The sequence below is a fragment of the Nannospalax galili genome, unplaced genomic scaffold (genome assembly GCF_000622305.1).
Source record: "Nannospalax galili isolate Female #2095 unplaced genomic scaffold, S.galili_v1.0 scaffold1719, whole genome shotgun sequence".
In the NCBI taxonomy this organism is placed as follows: domain Eukaryota; kingdom Metazoa; phylum Chordata; class Mammalia; order Rodentia; family Spalacidae; genus Nannospalax; species Nannospalax galili.
This window is the reverse complement of record NW_008341885.1, coordinates 201392-214898: the sequence shown is the minus strand read 5'-3', so window position 1 is coordinate 214898 and position 13507 is coordinate 201392. Positions and strand designations below refer to the sequence as shown.

Sequence of the window (13507 nt, the reverse complement as noted above, 5' to 3'; positions counted from 1 at the left end):
TACTTCCTAGGGCGCTAGCACATGTATACACACACACACACACACACACACACACACACACACACAGTTACACATGCACACATATAATTTTAAAAATAAAAATAAATCTTAAAAAAAAAAGAAAGGCCAGGAAGATGGCTCTGCAGGTAAAGGAACTTCCTGCACAAACCTGACAACCCAGAACCCATGTAAAGGTCAAAGGAGAGAACCAACTCCATAGAGTTGTCCTCTGACCTCTACATGTGCAGCATGTAGGCACCCCACACACAGAGATATCATACAAACACAAAATAATAATAATGAAGTTTTAAAGAAGAAAATGTAAGTTGTAGAACATGCATGAGGATCATAAAAGAAATAGTAAATATGATGTTGAGAATAACAAAGAGATGAGGACAGACCTCAGTTACAGGTCCTTAGAGAAGTCACTGGAAAATGGAACTGAGTAGGACATGGAAATGGAATTGGGTTACAGATTTTGAACAGAAAATTTTCTGTCATCAACAACCCTATTCACAAGAATCCCAATCAGTTCCTGCCTTCAACAAGGAACTTCATTGTTGATTTAACTGATAACTTAGAGCAACTGATAGAGCACCAATCTTAACTATACCCAAGGATAAAAAAGAACATAGAAACAAAATTTGCATACTTACTGCCTGTATGACTTCTGCAGCCCACAATTTTTATCTAGCTATCTATTTGTCATCTATCTATCTGTCATCTATCTATCTGTCATCTGTCTAGATGCTATGTGTTTATTTATTCAAATGCTGGGATTAACAGACCTATGCTACCACACCCAGGTGTTCTTTTCTTTCTTTTTTTAATATTTTATTTATTATTTTTATTTTATGTGTATGAGTGAATTGCCTACAGGTATATGAGTGCACCCATGTCGTGCAATGCCGCAGAGGTCAGAAGAGGGTGTTGGATTCCTCTGGAACTGGGTTAGGGACAGTTCTCGGCTACCATGTGGGTACTGGGAATTGAACCCAGGTCCTCTGCAAGAGCAGTCAGTGCTCTTAACCACTGAGCCATCTCTCCAGCCCCATGTTCTTTTCTTTTTAAGTAGAAAGTGGAGGAGGATAAAAAGAAAAAAAAGGAAGTAAAGAGGTCATAGTCAAGAAAAAGAAAACACTCTAAAAGCTTAGCTCACTCTCTCCTGATGGGCACACATTAGCTCTGGCAGAAGAGAACCAGGGATGTCCGAGGATTAAATGTCCACTATCTAGCAGGTCTCACATATGGCCTGCTTTCTGCACTGACTGCTCTTGCAGAAGGCCCGGGTTAGAATCCCAGCACCCACATGGCAGCTAATAACTGTCCGTAACTCCAGTTCCAGGGTATCCGACAGTCTCTTCTGTCCTCCTCTGGCATTAGACGACATGGGTGCACTTACCTACATGCAGGTAATACATGCATACACATAAAATAAAAATAATAAATAAAAACATTTTTTAAAAAGGAAACAAACAGGGATGGAATATAGTTCAGTTGGTAGAGTGCTTGCCTGCCATGCATGAAGCCCTTGAGCTCAATCCTTAAAAATCACTATTATTATTATTATTAGGCACAATAAAAAATAAAACCCTCTTACACAGAGGTTTGATATAGAACAGATAAAAAAATTGAGCTATTTTAGCTATATGAAACTAAGAAATAATTGGTTAGCAACCTTCTGCCCAGAGCTCCCTGCCAAGAAAGCACATCTGGGGCCAGCAAGATAGCTCAGTGAGTAAAAGCTCTTGCCACCCAGCCTGATAACCCGAGTTTGAATCCCAAGATCCACATGGTGGAAGGGGAGAACCAACTCCTGCAAGCTGACCTCTGACTGCCACAATGTCATATGTATGCACCCACACACAAGCAATAAATAAATGTAATTTAAAATTTTTTTGAATAAAGCACACCCATGAAAATCACAGGGCTCCAAGAGATGGAGTCTTCCTAATAATCTCAATCTAGAGAAAAACTCTGGTTCATACTTCTGCCTCAGTTTCTGCACTAATAAGGAAGAGCTTACAGTATTTACAGCTTGAAAATAACTAAGAGAAATACTATCAAACATTTAAAAACTGCATATTTATGTGTGTTATCTGTAAATTGCTAAGGCGACAGGAAGCACTTAGGATATACAAATTATTTTATTTTATTTTTTTTGAGATGCCAACTGGTGGAACATGCTATGTAGATCAGGCTGGACTCAACTCACAGAGATCTACCTGTTTCTACCTCTGGAAGGCTGGGATTAAAGGTGTGCATTACCATACCCTTTAATCCCTTGCATACCCTTGCATACCCTGAATTTATATTTTCAGGCTGTGCATTTCACACCAGCCTGAAAATATAAATTCTAACTCTGAGACTGAATCATAGTCATGCTTAATTTGATATTTAAGAGTCCTAAAGAATAGCCGGGCGTGATGGCACATGCCTTTAATCCCAGCACTCAGGAAGCAGAGTTGGGGATCTTGGTGAGTTCAAGGCCAGCCTGGTCTCCATAGTGAGTTCTAGGTCAGCTGGGGTTATGGGGAGACCCCGTCTCAAAAAAAAGGACAAAAAAAAAAAAGAGCACTAGAGAAAAATAAGAAATGTTTCTGTCACTAAAATATTCCTCAAGGTAACAAAAGCCAAGAGGCTACTTAACATAACTGTCTTTTGCTGTATACAAACTATGTAATGAGAGCAAAGATACAAAATCATGAAAGATATAAACAATTTGAAGCTTCTTCTTTTTTTTTCTGGTCTTTTTAGAGATAGATTCTCCCTGTAGCCCCAGCTGTCCTGGAACTCACTATGTAGACCAGGCTGGCCTTGAACTCACAGAGATCTGCCTGCCTCTACCTCCCAAGTGCTGGGATTAAAGGCGTGCGCCACCATGCCCAGCTGAAGCGTCTTTAAAGTATAAACCACTTTTAGGCATTTTAAAACTGTTGTATCTTTGAGACACATTAGGAAAAACAAAAACTTCTAACTTCAGAATGCAAACACACCATGGTTAGTAGTAATTATAATTTTCATATATTATACCTAATGTGTCATTGTTCCTGTAGGAGAGACTTTAATGTAAGACTCTTGTTTATATGAGAAACAAATTAGGTGACAGAAAAGAATACTTTTTGTAATTTATAGGAACTGGGGTGCATCTTTATGGTGGAGAGCTTGTTTAGCATGCAGGAGTCCATGGGTTCAGTCCCCTGTACTGCCAAGCACAGACTGAATGGAGCAAGGGTGAGCGGCATTCCTCAACAATGGGAGTACATAAAGGGACATCAGAAGGACTAGCACGGGTAACACTGGTCTCATCATCACAACACCACATACTTCTAGGACGGAACATATATATATATATATATATATATCTTATGAAACAAAGAGTAAGATATACGTAGACTCTGAGCCAGCATTATCCAAAATGGTAGGTCTTAAATTTCATGTGGTAAATTAAATTCAAGCCAAATCAATCAAAATATTCAATCACTTATTTGGACTATCCACATTTCAATACTCATTAGCCATGCATGGCTATTTTGCAGCACAAATACAGGGCATTTTCTGCAGAACAGTGCTACTGAACAGCTTTAAGTTTAGCAAAAAGCCCTTGAATGTATTAAAAACAACAATATGCATTCAAAAAAGACAAAAGCCAAGTGTGGTGGTACACACCTGCAATCCCAACACTTGTGAGTAGGTAGTAGCAAGAGGATCAGGAGTTTAGGTCCTCCTTAGATACACAGTGGGTTCAAGGCCAGTCTAGACTATATGAGACTCTGTTTCAGAAAAGAAAGAGAGCCAGAGGGGTGAATGAAAGACAGGTTGCAATAGGCCACTGAAAGAACCAGTCAGAGGAAAAGAAACTAACAATAGCTAACACTTACTGAAACCTAACCCCAACCCAGGTGCTCTAGCTGCTTTATCTTTGATAACAACTCTACAGGGTACTTACTCTTCATCACCATTTTACAGATGGGAAATTATGGTTCAGAAAGATTAAGTAAATTTCCCAATATTCATACTTGAATCTTAGAAGTTTTACTTTGTTGAGATAAGGTCTCGTATAGCCCAGGATGGCTTCAAATTTATAGCAAACTTCTTGTCCAGACTTAAATGCTGGGATTACACACGAGTCACCATGCCCAGCTACTTTTTGTTTTGTTGTGCTGTGTTTTGAGCTGTAACCCCAGCTGTCCTGAGCTCCCTGTGTAGACCATATGCTGGCCTTGATCTCACAGAGACCTGCCTGCCTCTGCCTCCTGAGTGATGGGATTAAAATGTGTTCATCACCACATTTGGCTTTGTGTGTGTGTGTGTGTGTGTGTGTGTGTGTGTGTGTGTCTGTGTTATTGCCCTGTCTCAGAAGCACGGCCACTACCTCTGCGTCATGGGAGATTGTGGAAGCTTAAGTACTGTACCTCCATTTGCATGCCTCTGCCTCCCAAGTGCTGGGATTAAAGGCATGTACCACCATGCCTGGCACATCTTTTTAATAACAGCAATTCTAACAGGTAAAAAGCAATATTTCATTGTTTTAATTTTTTTTGTCTTTTTTGAGACAGGGTTTCCCTGTAGCCCCAGCTGGCCTGGAACTCACTATGTAGACCAGGCTGGAACTCACAGAGATCCACTTGCCTCTGCCTCCCAAGTGCTAGGACTAAAGGTGTGTGCCACCATACCCAGCCTCATTGTTTTAATTTTCATTTCCTTAATAACTGGTGATGCTGAACATCATTCATGAATCTATTGCCATGTGTATGTCTTTTTCTTTTTAGAACTGTCTATTCAGATCTTTCTCCTCTCCTTTTTTTAAAAATTATATTTATTTTTTTATTTATTTGTATGTGTGTGTATACCATGTATGTGCAGGTGCCCACAGAGGTCAGGAGAGGGTGTTGAATTCCCTGGAGCTGGAGTCACAGGTGGTTGTGAGCCACCTGACATGGGTATTGAGAACTGAACTTGGGTCCTCTAGAAAAGCAGCAAGTGATCTTAATCATTGAGACATCTCTCTAGTTCTTCTTCTTCCTCCACCTCTTCTTCTTCTTTTTTTTTTTTTTTTGAGACAGGCTCTCCCTCTAGCACCAGCTGGCCTGGAACTCCCTATGTAGACCAGGCTGGCCTTGATTGCACAGACATCTGCCTACCTCTGCCTCCTGAGTGCTGGGCTTAAAGGTATATGTCATCAATACACAGGCATATGCATGTACATATAACTAAGTTATTTTGATTTTTTTGTTTGTTTGAGACATGGTCTCCCTGTAGCCCCAGATGGCCTGGAACTCACTATGTAGACCAGGCTGGCCTCAAACTCACAGAGATCCTCCTGCCTCTGCCTCCTGAGTGCTGGGATTAAAGGTGTGCACCACTACACCCGGCTTCCTCTCCTTTTTTTAAACAAATATTTTCCAGGTTAGAGATCAAATATGGGGCCTCGGGGTACCAGACAAGTACTCTACTGCTGAACAGCTCCTCCCCTCACTTTGTTTGAGACTCTGTCTTGCTGTATTCCTTATTTTGTAGCTCAGTGCAGATGGACATGATGACCTGGTCAATATGAACCCTGGCCACTATGCCCTAGGGCTTCCCAAAGGCACCCTGTATAACTGCCTAGAACCTAGGCTGGGGACAGCATTGAGATCAGAGGTATAACTATTCATCAGAAAACTGTCTCGAAGGTCACTTAGGGCAACCCTTGCAAGGAACAGGCTGAATATACTAGCAAAGAGGCTGCTGTTTGCTGCTATTGCACACCAGGCCAGATGAGAAAAGGACCTTGGTTGGTTTAATTGGCTGCACAAGTATATGATTGTTATTTAAGCCAGGGTCTCACTATGTAGCCCCAGCTAGCCTGGAACTCACTATGTAGACTGGGCTAGCTTCAAACTTGTGGAGATCCTGCCTTTACTTCTTGGATGCCGGGATTAAGAGCATGTGCTACCATGCTTGACTCATTTGTCTATTTTTGTTTTTGTTGCCCATTCCTACTATTTCCCAGACTAAAGGTGATTTTTCCATTGACTTCTAGTAATTTTACAGTTTTAGGTTCTAATGTACAAGTTATACTATATAATAAAATATTAAATTTCTTGCTGAAAAAAATGGAAGAAAATATGCTGAAATGTTACTACTAGTTTTTTCCCACTACCAGGATTAAAGACAATATGTTATTGTTTCATTAACTATTTCCTTTTTCCATAGTGGTTTTACATATTTCTATATATAATCTCTGTAATAATAAAAAACAACAAAAATTATTTTAAAGCAATATATTTATTACCTTAAAAAATTCTCAAGCAAAATATCAAATCACACCTTCTCTACCTCACTCTCAAATATATGGTAGAAGACTCCCAACTGATCCCCTGGCTACCAATCTCCCTAATGCTGAACTATTTTATACCTTGTCATTATTTATCCTGTCATGCTATCCCTTGTCCAGAATCCAACATACAAAGTATAAATACAGAAACAAAAAATTAAAATAAAAAAATCATAAACACAAGCTTCTTGGAAACTTTAGGCAAAGCATTTCTAAACAACATGTCACAATTCTATCTTTCTACCAGTATTGTCCTATCAAGTCCTCAGTTCATCTAAGAGAAGCCCAGTAGACAGAATCCAGGCCTGGGAGTCGCAGGCTGTGGTCAGTACATAATATCTTGGTCTTGGCTCCTTTAATGGAAGGTGGTGGCAAAGACTTTTTTTAAAACTTCAAAATTATTTATTTGTATTTTATGTGTTTTGTCTGCATGCATTTAAGAGCACTATGTATGTGCAGGGCCCATAGAGGCAAGAAGGCACTGAATCCCCTGAAACTGGAAATAAGGACTGTTGTTAGCTACCACGTGGATGCTGGAAACCAAATCAGGGTCCTCTGGAAAGAGCACTCAGTAATCTTAACCACTGAGTCATATCTTCATCCTTAAATCCTATTTTATTTATACTGTTACATGTATGAGTGTTTTGTCTGCATGTATATTAGTGTACTCATGTGTGCAACACCCATGAAGATCAGAGAGGGCATCAGATCCCCTGGAACTGGAGTTAAGGACTGTTGTTACCTACCATGTGGATGCTGGAAACCCAACCGGGGTCCTCTGGAAAAGTAGCCAGTGCTCTTAACCACTGAGCCATGCCTTACCTTTTTCTTTCCTTCCTTCCTTCCTTCCTTCCTTCCTTCCTTCCTTCCTCTCTTTTTTTCTGAGAAAGAGTCTCACACAGCTCATATACCTCCTAGGGCTGATCTTGAACTTTCTATATAACCTAGGCTGGCCTTGAATTCCTGATCCTCCTGCCTCCACCTTCCGAGTGCTAGAATTATAGGCATGTAACACCATGACTGGCTTCTACTGTTTAAATAAGTAAAGCACCAGCATCCAACAAGCCTTCAACAAAATGGCCCTCATTATTGTCATTATGAGCCAAGTAGATTTTTTATTCATAGCCTAGGTGAGTTCTAGGTAGAGTAAGAGAACCATGTGCAGTGAAATAACCCCCCAAATAAGGTGGTAAGCAATAGAGGAATATACCAGACATTAACCTCTGGCCACCACACATGCACGTGCGCACACACGCACATACACAATGTGTTACTATCAGGGATACCAGGCAAGAAAGAAGAGGATGAAAGGTCCTGTGTAGGCATCTACTTCCCAGGACCATTTGAGACATATAAATGTCAATATATCAGCTTTCCCTGAGACCCGGCATGATCAGTGGTAACATGGGGAGTAAGCAATTTTTTTTTTGTCTTTTTTTTCTTTTTTTTGAGATGGGGTCTCTCTGTAGCCCCAGCTGGCCTGGAACTCACTATGTAGACCAGGCTGGCCTTGAACTCACAGAGACATGCCTGCCTCTTCTAGGATTAAAGACACGAGCCACCATGCCCAGCCGGAGTAAGCAATTTTTTAAAATATTTTATTTACTATTTTAATTTTATGTGTATGAGTGTATTGCTTGGATTATGTAAGTGCACCCATGTTGTGTAATGCCCACAGAGGTCAGAAGAAGGCATCAGATCCCCTGGAACTGGAATTATTGATGACTGTTAGCCACCATGTGGGTACTGGGAATTGAACCCGGGTCCTCTACAAGAGCAACCAGTCCTCTTAACCACTGAGATATCCAGCCCTAAGAGTAAGCAATTTTTTTTTTTTGGTCTTTTTGAGACAGGGTCTCCCTGTAGCCCCAGCTGGCCTGGAACTCACTATGTAGACCAGGCTGGCCTCGAACTTACAAAGATCTGCCTGCCTCTGCCTCCCAAGTGCTGAAATTAAAGATGTGCACCACCATGCCAGCACTATATATAACTTTTTCCAAAAATATATTTTGATTACATTTTGTGTGTGTGTGTGTGTGTGTGTGTGTGTGTGTGTGTGTGCACAAGTGTGCATCCTCTCGAATACCATGGCCCTCATGTGGAGGTCAGGATCAGAGGACAACTTATGGGAATGTATTTTCTCTTTCTGCCATTTGGGACCCAGAGACCAAATTCAGGTCTTATGCCTTAGTGTCAGGCTTTTGATTGCAAGCTCCTCTACTGGCTGAGTCATCTCACCAACCCTAACCTTTTTATATATAAAAATAATTCTCAAAAGAAAACTGTGTCTCCTCAAGTGACTGCTCCTAGTTTAAGGTGGATCACTTTAGGACATCATTTTGCTATCATTTTTTTATTCGTGGATTTAATTATAATTACTCAAAATCAATTAAGAAAATTAACCACATAGAAGTTTTTTTTATCTCTGACAAATTACTAATCACAGTAGGAAACAATTATTCTAATGGCCTACTACTAATATTCTAATGAGAATAAAGTGACTTGAGAAAAGGAAGTTACAAGATTAAATAGCAGAAAATTAAGTCCTAATGGGGAAAAAAAGACCTAGAGCACAGCCAAACCCCAGCAAATTTTCCTTCAATATAAATCCCAAATCTCCTGTTTCAGCTGTCAGTTTGATTCTAGCCAGCCCCCAATAATTTCAAAGCTTTCTTACTGACCCTGGAAGAAAGAAAATCCATTACCTAAGAATGTTGGGATGGGAGAGTCTGTTCATGAGCTGCACTTCTTTCAGCATGTTTGCTCGGTTACTGCTCAGTGTGTTCATCTTGAGAGCCATCACCTGACCGGAGGCTCGGTGTCGCACCTAGAAGTTAAATGCATTAAGAAAAGGGTGTGAAAGTCTCCACATACTAGAACATACCAGAATGTTTCAGTACCAGTTAAGATAAAATAAATATTGGGCTGAGGCAGGGGGATTGTGAAGACAAGGCCAGCCTAGGCTACATACTGGGACTTTAAGGAAAAAACACCATACTGTGTGGGGTGGCACACACCTTTAATCCCAGCACCCAGAGATGGGTGGATCCCCATGAATTCCAGGCCAGCCTGGTCCACATAGTGAGTTCCAGGCCAGTTGGGGCTACAGGGAGACCCTGCCTCAAAAAGACAGAAAAAAAAACCAAAAAACTAGAAACTTCTATTAGTCTCACTCTGTTATGAAAATTAATTTATTTCATCCAAGACCAAAATTGCTCCATATTAAGCTGACCAGAAAAACAATGTTAGTAATAGTCAAGAAACCATGTCTTTTGCTTATTTTCATTTTTGTAGGTTGTTTATATTTGTGGGGAGGGGGAGCTGAGACACAGTCTCATATAACTCAGGCCCAGATTGGCCTTAGACTTGGCATATACCAGAGGATGACCTAGAACACTTCATCTTCCTGCCTCTACCTCCAAATGCTGGGATTACAGGTATGTGCCATCACCTCCAGCAAGGCTGGACAGGGTTCTGCTACATATTTTCTGAATGGTCTGGAACGCACTATGTAGCTGGCCTAAAATTCATACAATGTTCCTGATTCAGGCTCCCAAGTGCTAGGATTACAAGTATGAGCTACCACACCTGGCTAATAAGGGAAATTTTTTAGGCTAGTTCCTTATGGCCAACACTTGTGAGTCAGGATACTAGAAGAAAAAAGTCTCTTCCGACAGGGTGTGCTGATGCACGCCTTTAATTCCAGCAGTGGTCAGGAAGCAGAGGCGGGTGATCTTTGAGTTCAAGGCTAGCCTGGTCTACATAGTGAATTACAGGCCAGCTAGAACTATATAGTAAGACTGTCTCAAAGTTAAAAAACAAAAATAAATAATCCATTCTGTGGATTTCAAATGTGGCAAAAAAATATGAATAAGCCTTATAACAATGAGCTATAAAACTGTCTTTATAAGACACTAAACTGACATACTTTTAGCTTCCTCCAGGCACCATAAAAATGTATCTCTGCTGGGCGTGGTGGCGTATGCCTTTAATCCCAGCACTCAGGAGGCAAAGGCAGGCGGATCTCTGTGAGTTCAAGGCCAGCCTGGTCTACATAGTGAGGTCCCGGACAGCTGGGGCTACAGGGAGACCCTGTCTCAAAAAGACCAAAAAAAAAAAAAGTATCTCTAAGAAAAAACAGGGCTTGGGGGCTAGAGAGATGGCTCAGTGGTTAATAACACTAGTTTTTCTTGCAGAAGACCTGGGTTCGAATCCCAGCGCCCACATGGCAGCTAACAACTGTCTGTAACTCCAGTTCCAGGGGACCCAACACCCTCTTCTATCCTCTTTGGGCATTGCACGACACGGGTGCATTTACCTACATGTAGGCAATACACGCATACACATAAAATAAAAATAATAAATTTTAAAAAAGAAAAAAACAGGGCTTGAGCATAGCTCACGAACACTCGCCTGTTATGCACAAAGCCCTGGATTGGATCTTAAGCTTGCACACAAGACAGAGGGAGGGGGAGGGGAAAGAGAGAGAGAGAGAGAGAGAGAGAGAGAGCATGTTAACATCGAGAGAGAGAGAGAGAGAGAGAGAGAGAGAGAGAGAGAGAGAGAGCATGTTAACAGAGGTCAGTGAATCTTTTAGCGCTAATACTGTAGTAACTCAAACACAATCATTTAAGCATTCTCTAGTTGGATACAACAAACATGGGTCACATTACTCACACTATTACCCATATACCCATATTCCTAGAAGCAACTGTCTAATGCAGAATTCAATTTATTTTATTCATGTAAATATTATTTCCTTGCTTCAAAGCATATGTCACAGGTTCTATTTGAAAAATTATAATACTTTCATTGCATAAATATTGATGTTTCCTCTATAAATGTGATTTCACTAGAAGCAAAATGATATTACCAGAGAGAAAATACATTGTCTTATTCCAAAGAAGTTCAATTATCCACTGAGATGTCTGAGTTTGCTGCTGTGGAATTACAAATGAAGCAGCAGGAAAAAAAAATTACAAAGACCCAAAGACTTCCTCAGTTTCCAGTTAAAAATAAATAAATGTGGGGGGCAGAGAGATGCTCAGTGGTTAAGAGCATGTACTGCTCTTGCAGAGGACCTGAGTTCAGTTCCTAGCACTCATGTTAGAGGCTTATAACCAACTGTAACTCCAGCTCTAGAAGGATCTGATACGTCTGTCCTCCACAGGCACCTGTCCTCAAATGCACATACCCACACACAGACATGTATACATACACATAATTAAAAATAAAATCTTATTTTAAAAGTTTTGGGCTGGTGAGATGGTGTAGTGGGTAAAGGTGCTAGCTGCCAAGCCTGATGACCAGAGTTTGAGCCCCAGGATCTACATGCTAGAAGGAGAAAACTGACTCCCACCAGTTGTCCTCTGACCTCCACAGGCACAACATGACCCAAGTGCACACACACACACACATAATAAATAAATAAATAAATAAATAAATAAATAAATAAATAAATAAATGAAACCTTTTTAAAAGATTTAATGTTAGATCTGGCACAACAGGAACTTGCAATGCACAACTCTCTATGGACTTACGGAGCATTATTTCACAATCTACTTTAATTTTAACCCCCCCAGAAACTCAATGAAATAGTAATAACCCCAGAAATTTATTTATGAATATGGGACACATATCATATGGCCAGACCAGAAGAGGAAAGCTGGGGAGCCAAACACTCAGAGTGACAGAAGCCCTCGTCAGAAAAACTGAGGCAAAGTGCTGGCAGTCTCTCCCTTCATCTAGATTCCTTCAAGATATTTGGAACCCAACTCTCTTCTCAATGCATCAATGACACTGTTGTCCTGTACCTCGTGACTGATGAAAGAGAAGTGGCTTTCCTTTCCAGATCCTGCATGGATAAGCTAAAAGAAACATTTACACACAAAGAACCCACTCACAGTAATTTTCCAACTCTATTTACACAAAGCATCTGTGTTTTAAAGGCTCTACATCTGAAAGTTACTTTTTTCCTCCCATCATATGAAATCTGTCACTCTGAGATCTTTACTACTCTTTATTTTTTTTAGATAGAGCCTTGCTATACAGTTTTGACTGGCCTGGCACTCATAATAGCCCAGGGTGGTCTAGAACTCCTAGAACTCACGGGGAGTTCTGGGATACAAATAGGTGCCACCATTCTTAAATTGTCTATTAAGGAGAAAATGCACTCCCTTTTGGTCTTTTTGAGACAGGGTTTCCCTGTAGCTCCAGCTGCCTGGAACTCACTCTGCAGGCTGGCCTTGAACTCACAAGGATCCACCTGCCTCTGCCTCCCAAGTGCCGGGACTAAAGGCGTGTGCCACCACGCCCAGCTGTTTTTTTTTTAATATTTTATTATTTATATTTTATGTGTATAAGTGTATTGCCTGCATGTATGTGAGTGCACCCGTGTCATGCAATGCCGCAGATGTCAGAAGAGGGCGTCATCGCCATGTAGGTGCTGGGACCGAATTTAAGTTTTAAGAAGTTTGATGATAAGACAATGTGTAAAATTAAGGGATAAGTAATCAGTCTTCTCTTTTTCCTTTTTCTTCTCTCTTCTTTTTTTTTTCTTTCCTTTCTTGACACAGGGTCTTACTGTATTGCCCAAGTTGGTCTTGAACTCAGGTTCAAGTGATATCCTATCTCAACCTCCAAAGAGTTGGTGCTACAGGTAGGTGTGTGTGTGACTATACTGGACCCTGGATTTAATTTTGTTTTACATTTACTTATTTGCTTATTTATTTATTCATTTATTTTGTGTGTATATCTGTGTGCATGTATGATTCACAACAGGCAAAAGGTAGAAACAACACAAGTATCCATTGACAGATAAATGGATGAACAAAATGTGGCACAATTTCTGGGCCTAGTGGCATAAACCTACAATCCCAGCAACTCATAAAGCTGAGCAGAAAGATTTCAAGTTCAAGATTGATGTGGGTTACAGAGTGAGTTCAAAGCCAAACATGGTGAGACTCTGCCTCAAAATAAAAAGTTGAAAAAAGGACTGAGGATATAGCTCAGCAGTAAAGTACTTGCCTAGTATGCCCAAGTTTCTAGGTTCAATTCCAAGTGTAGCAAAAAAATTAAAATTTTTAATAAAATAAAATATTTTTTAAAATACAAATCAGCCAGGTGTGGTGGCACACACCTTTAATCCCAGCACTTGGGAGGCAGAGGCAGGCAGATCTCTGTGAGTTC

General features: G+C 40.5%; 1 protein-coding gene and 1 non-coding gene across 2 annotated transcripts in view; both read right to left on the bottom strand.

The window, feature by feature from the left end:
- The window catches only part of Tesk2 (testis associated actin remodelling kinase 2), a gene marked incomplete at its 3' end in the record, with an annotated part of 67571 nt that overhangs the window by 9196 nt on the left and 44868 nt on the right, over positions 1-13507 (bottom strand). Inside the window, exon 3 of the mRNA XM_008837627.3 lies at positions 9025-9146. Within this exon, the coding sequence (XP_008835849.1) occupies positions 9025-9146 (122 nt within the window). The remainder of the gene's footprint in view (positions 1-9024; positions 9147-13507) is intronic.
- On the bottom strand, positions 5663-5796 carry LOC115071152. Its single transcript, XR_003850264.1, has one exon. It is a non-coding gene; the product is annotated as a small nucleolar RNA SNORA70 (small nucleolar RNA).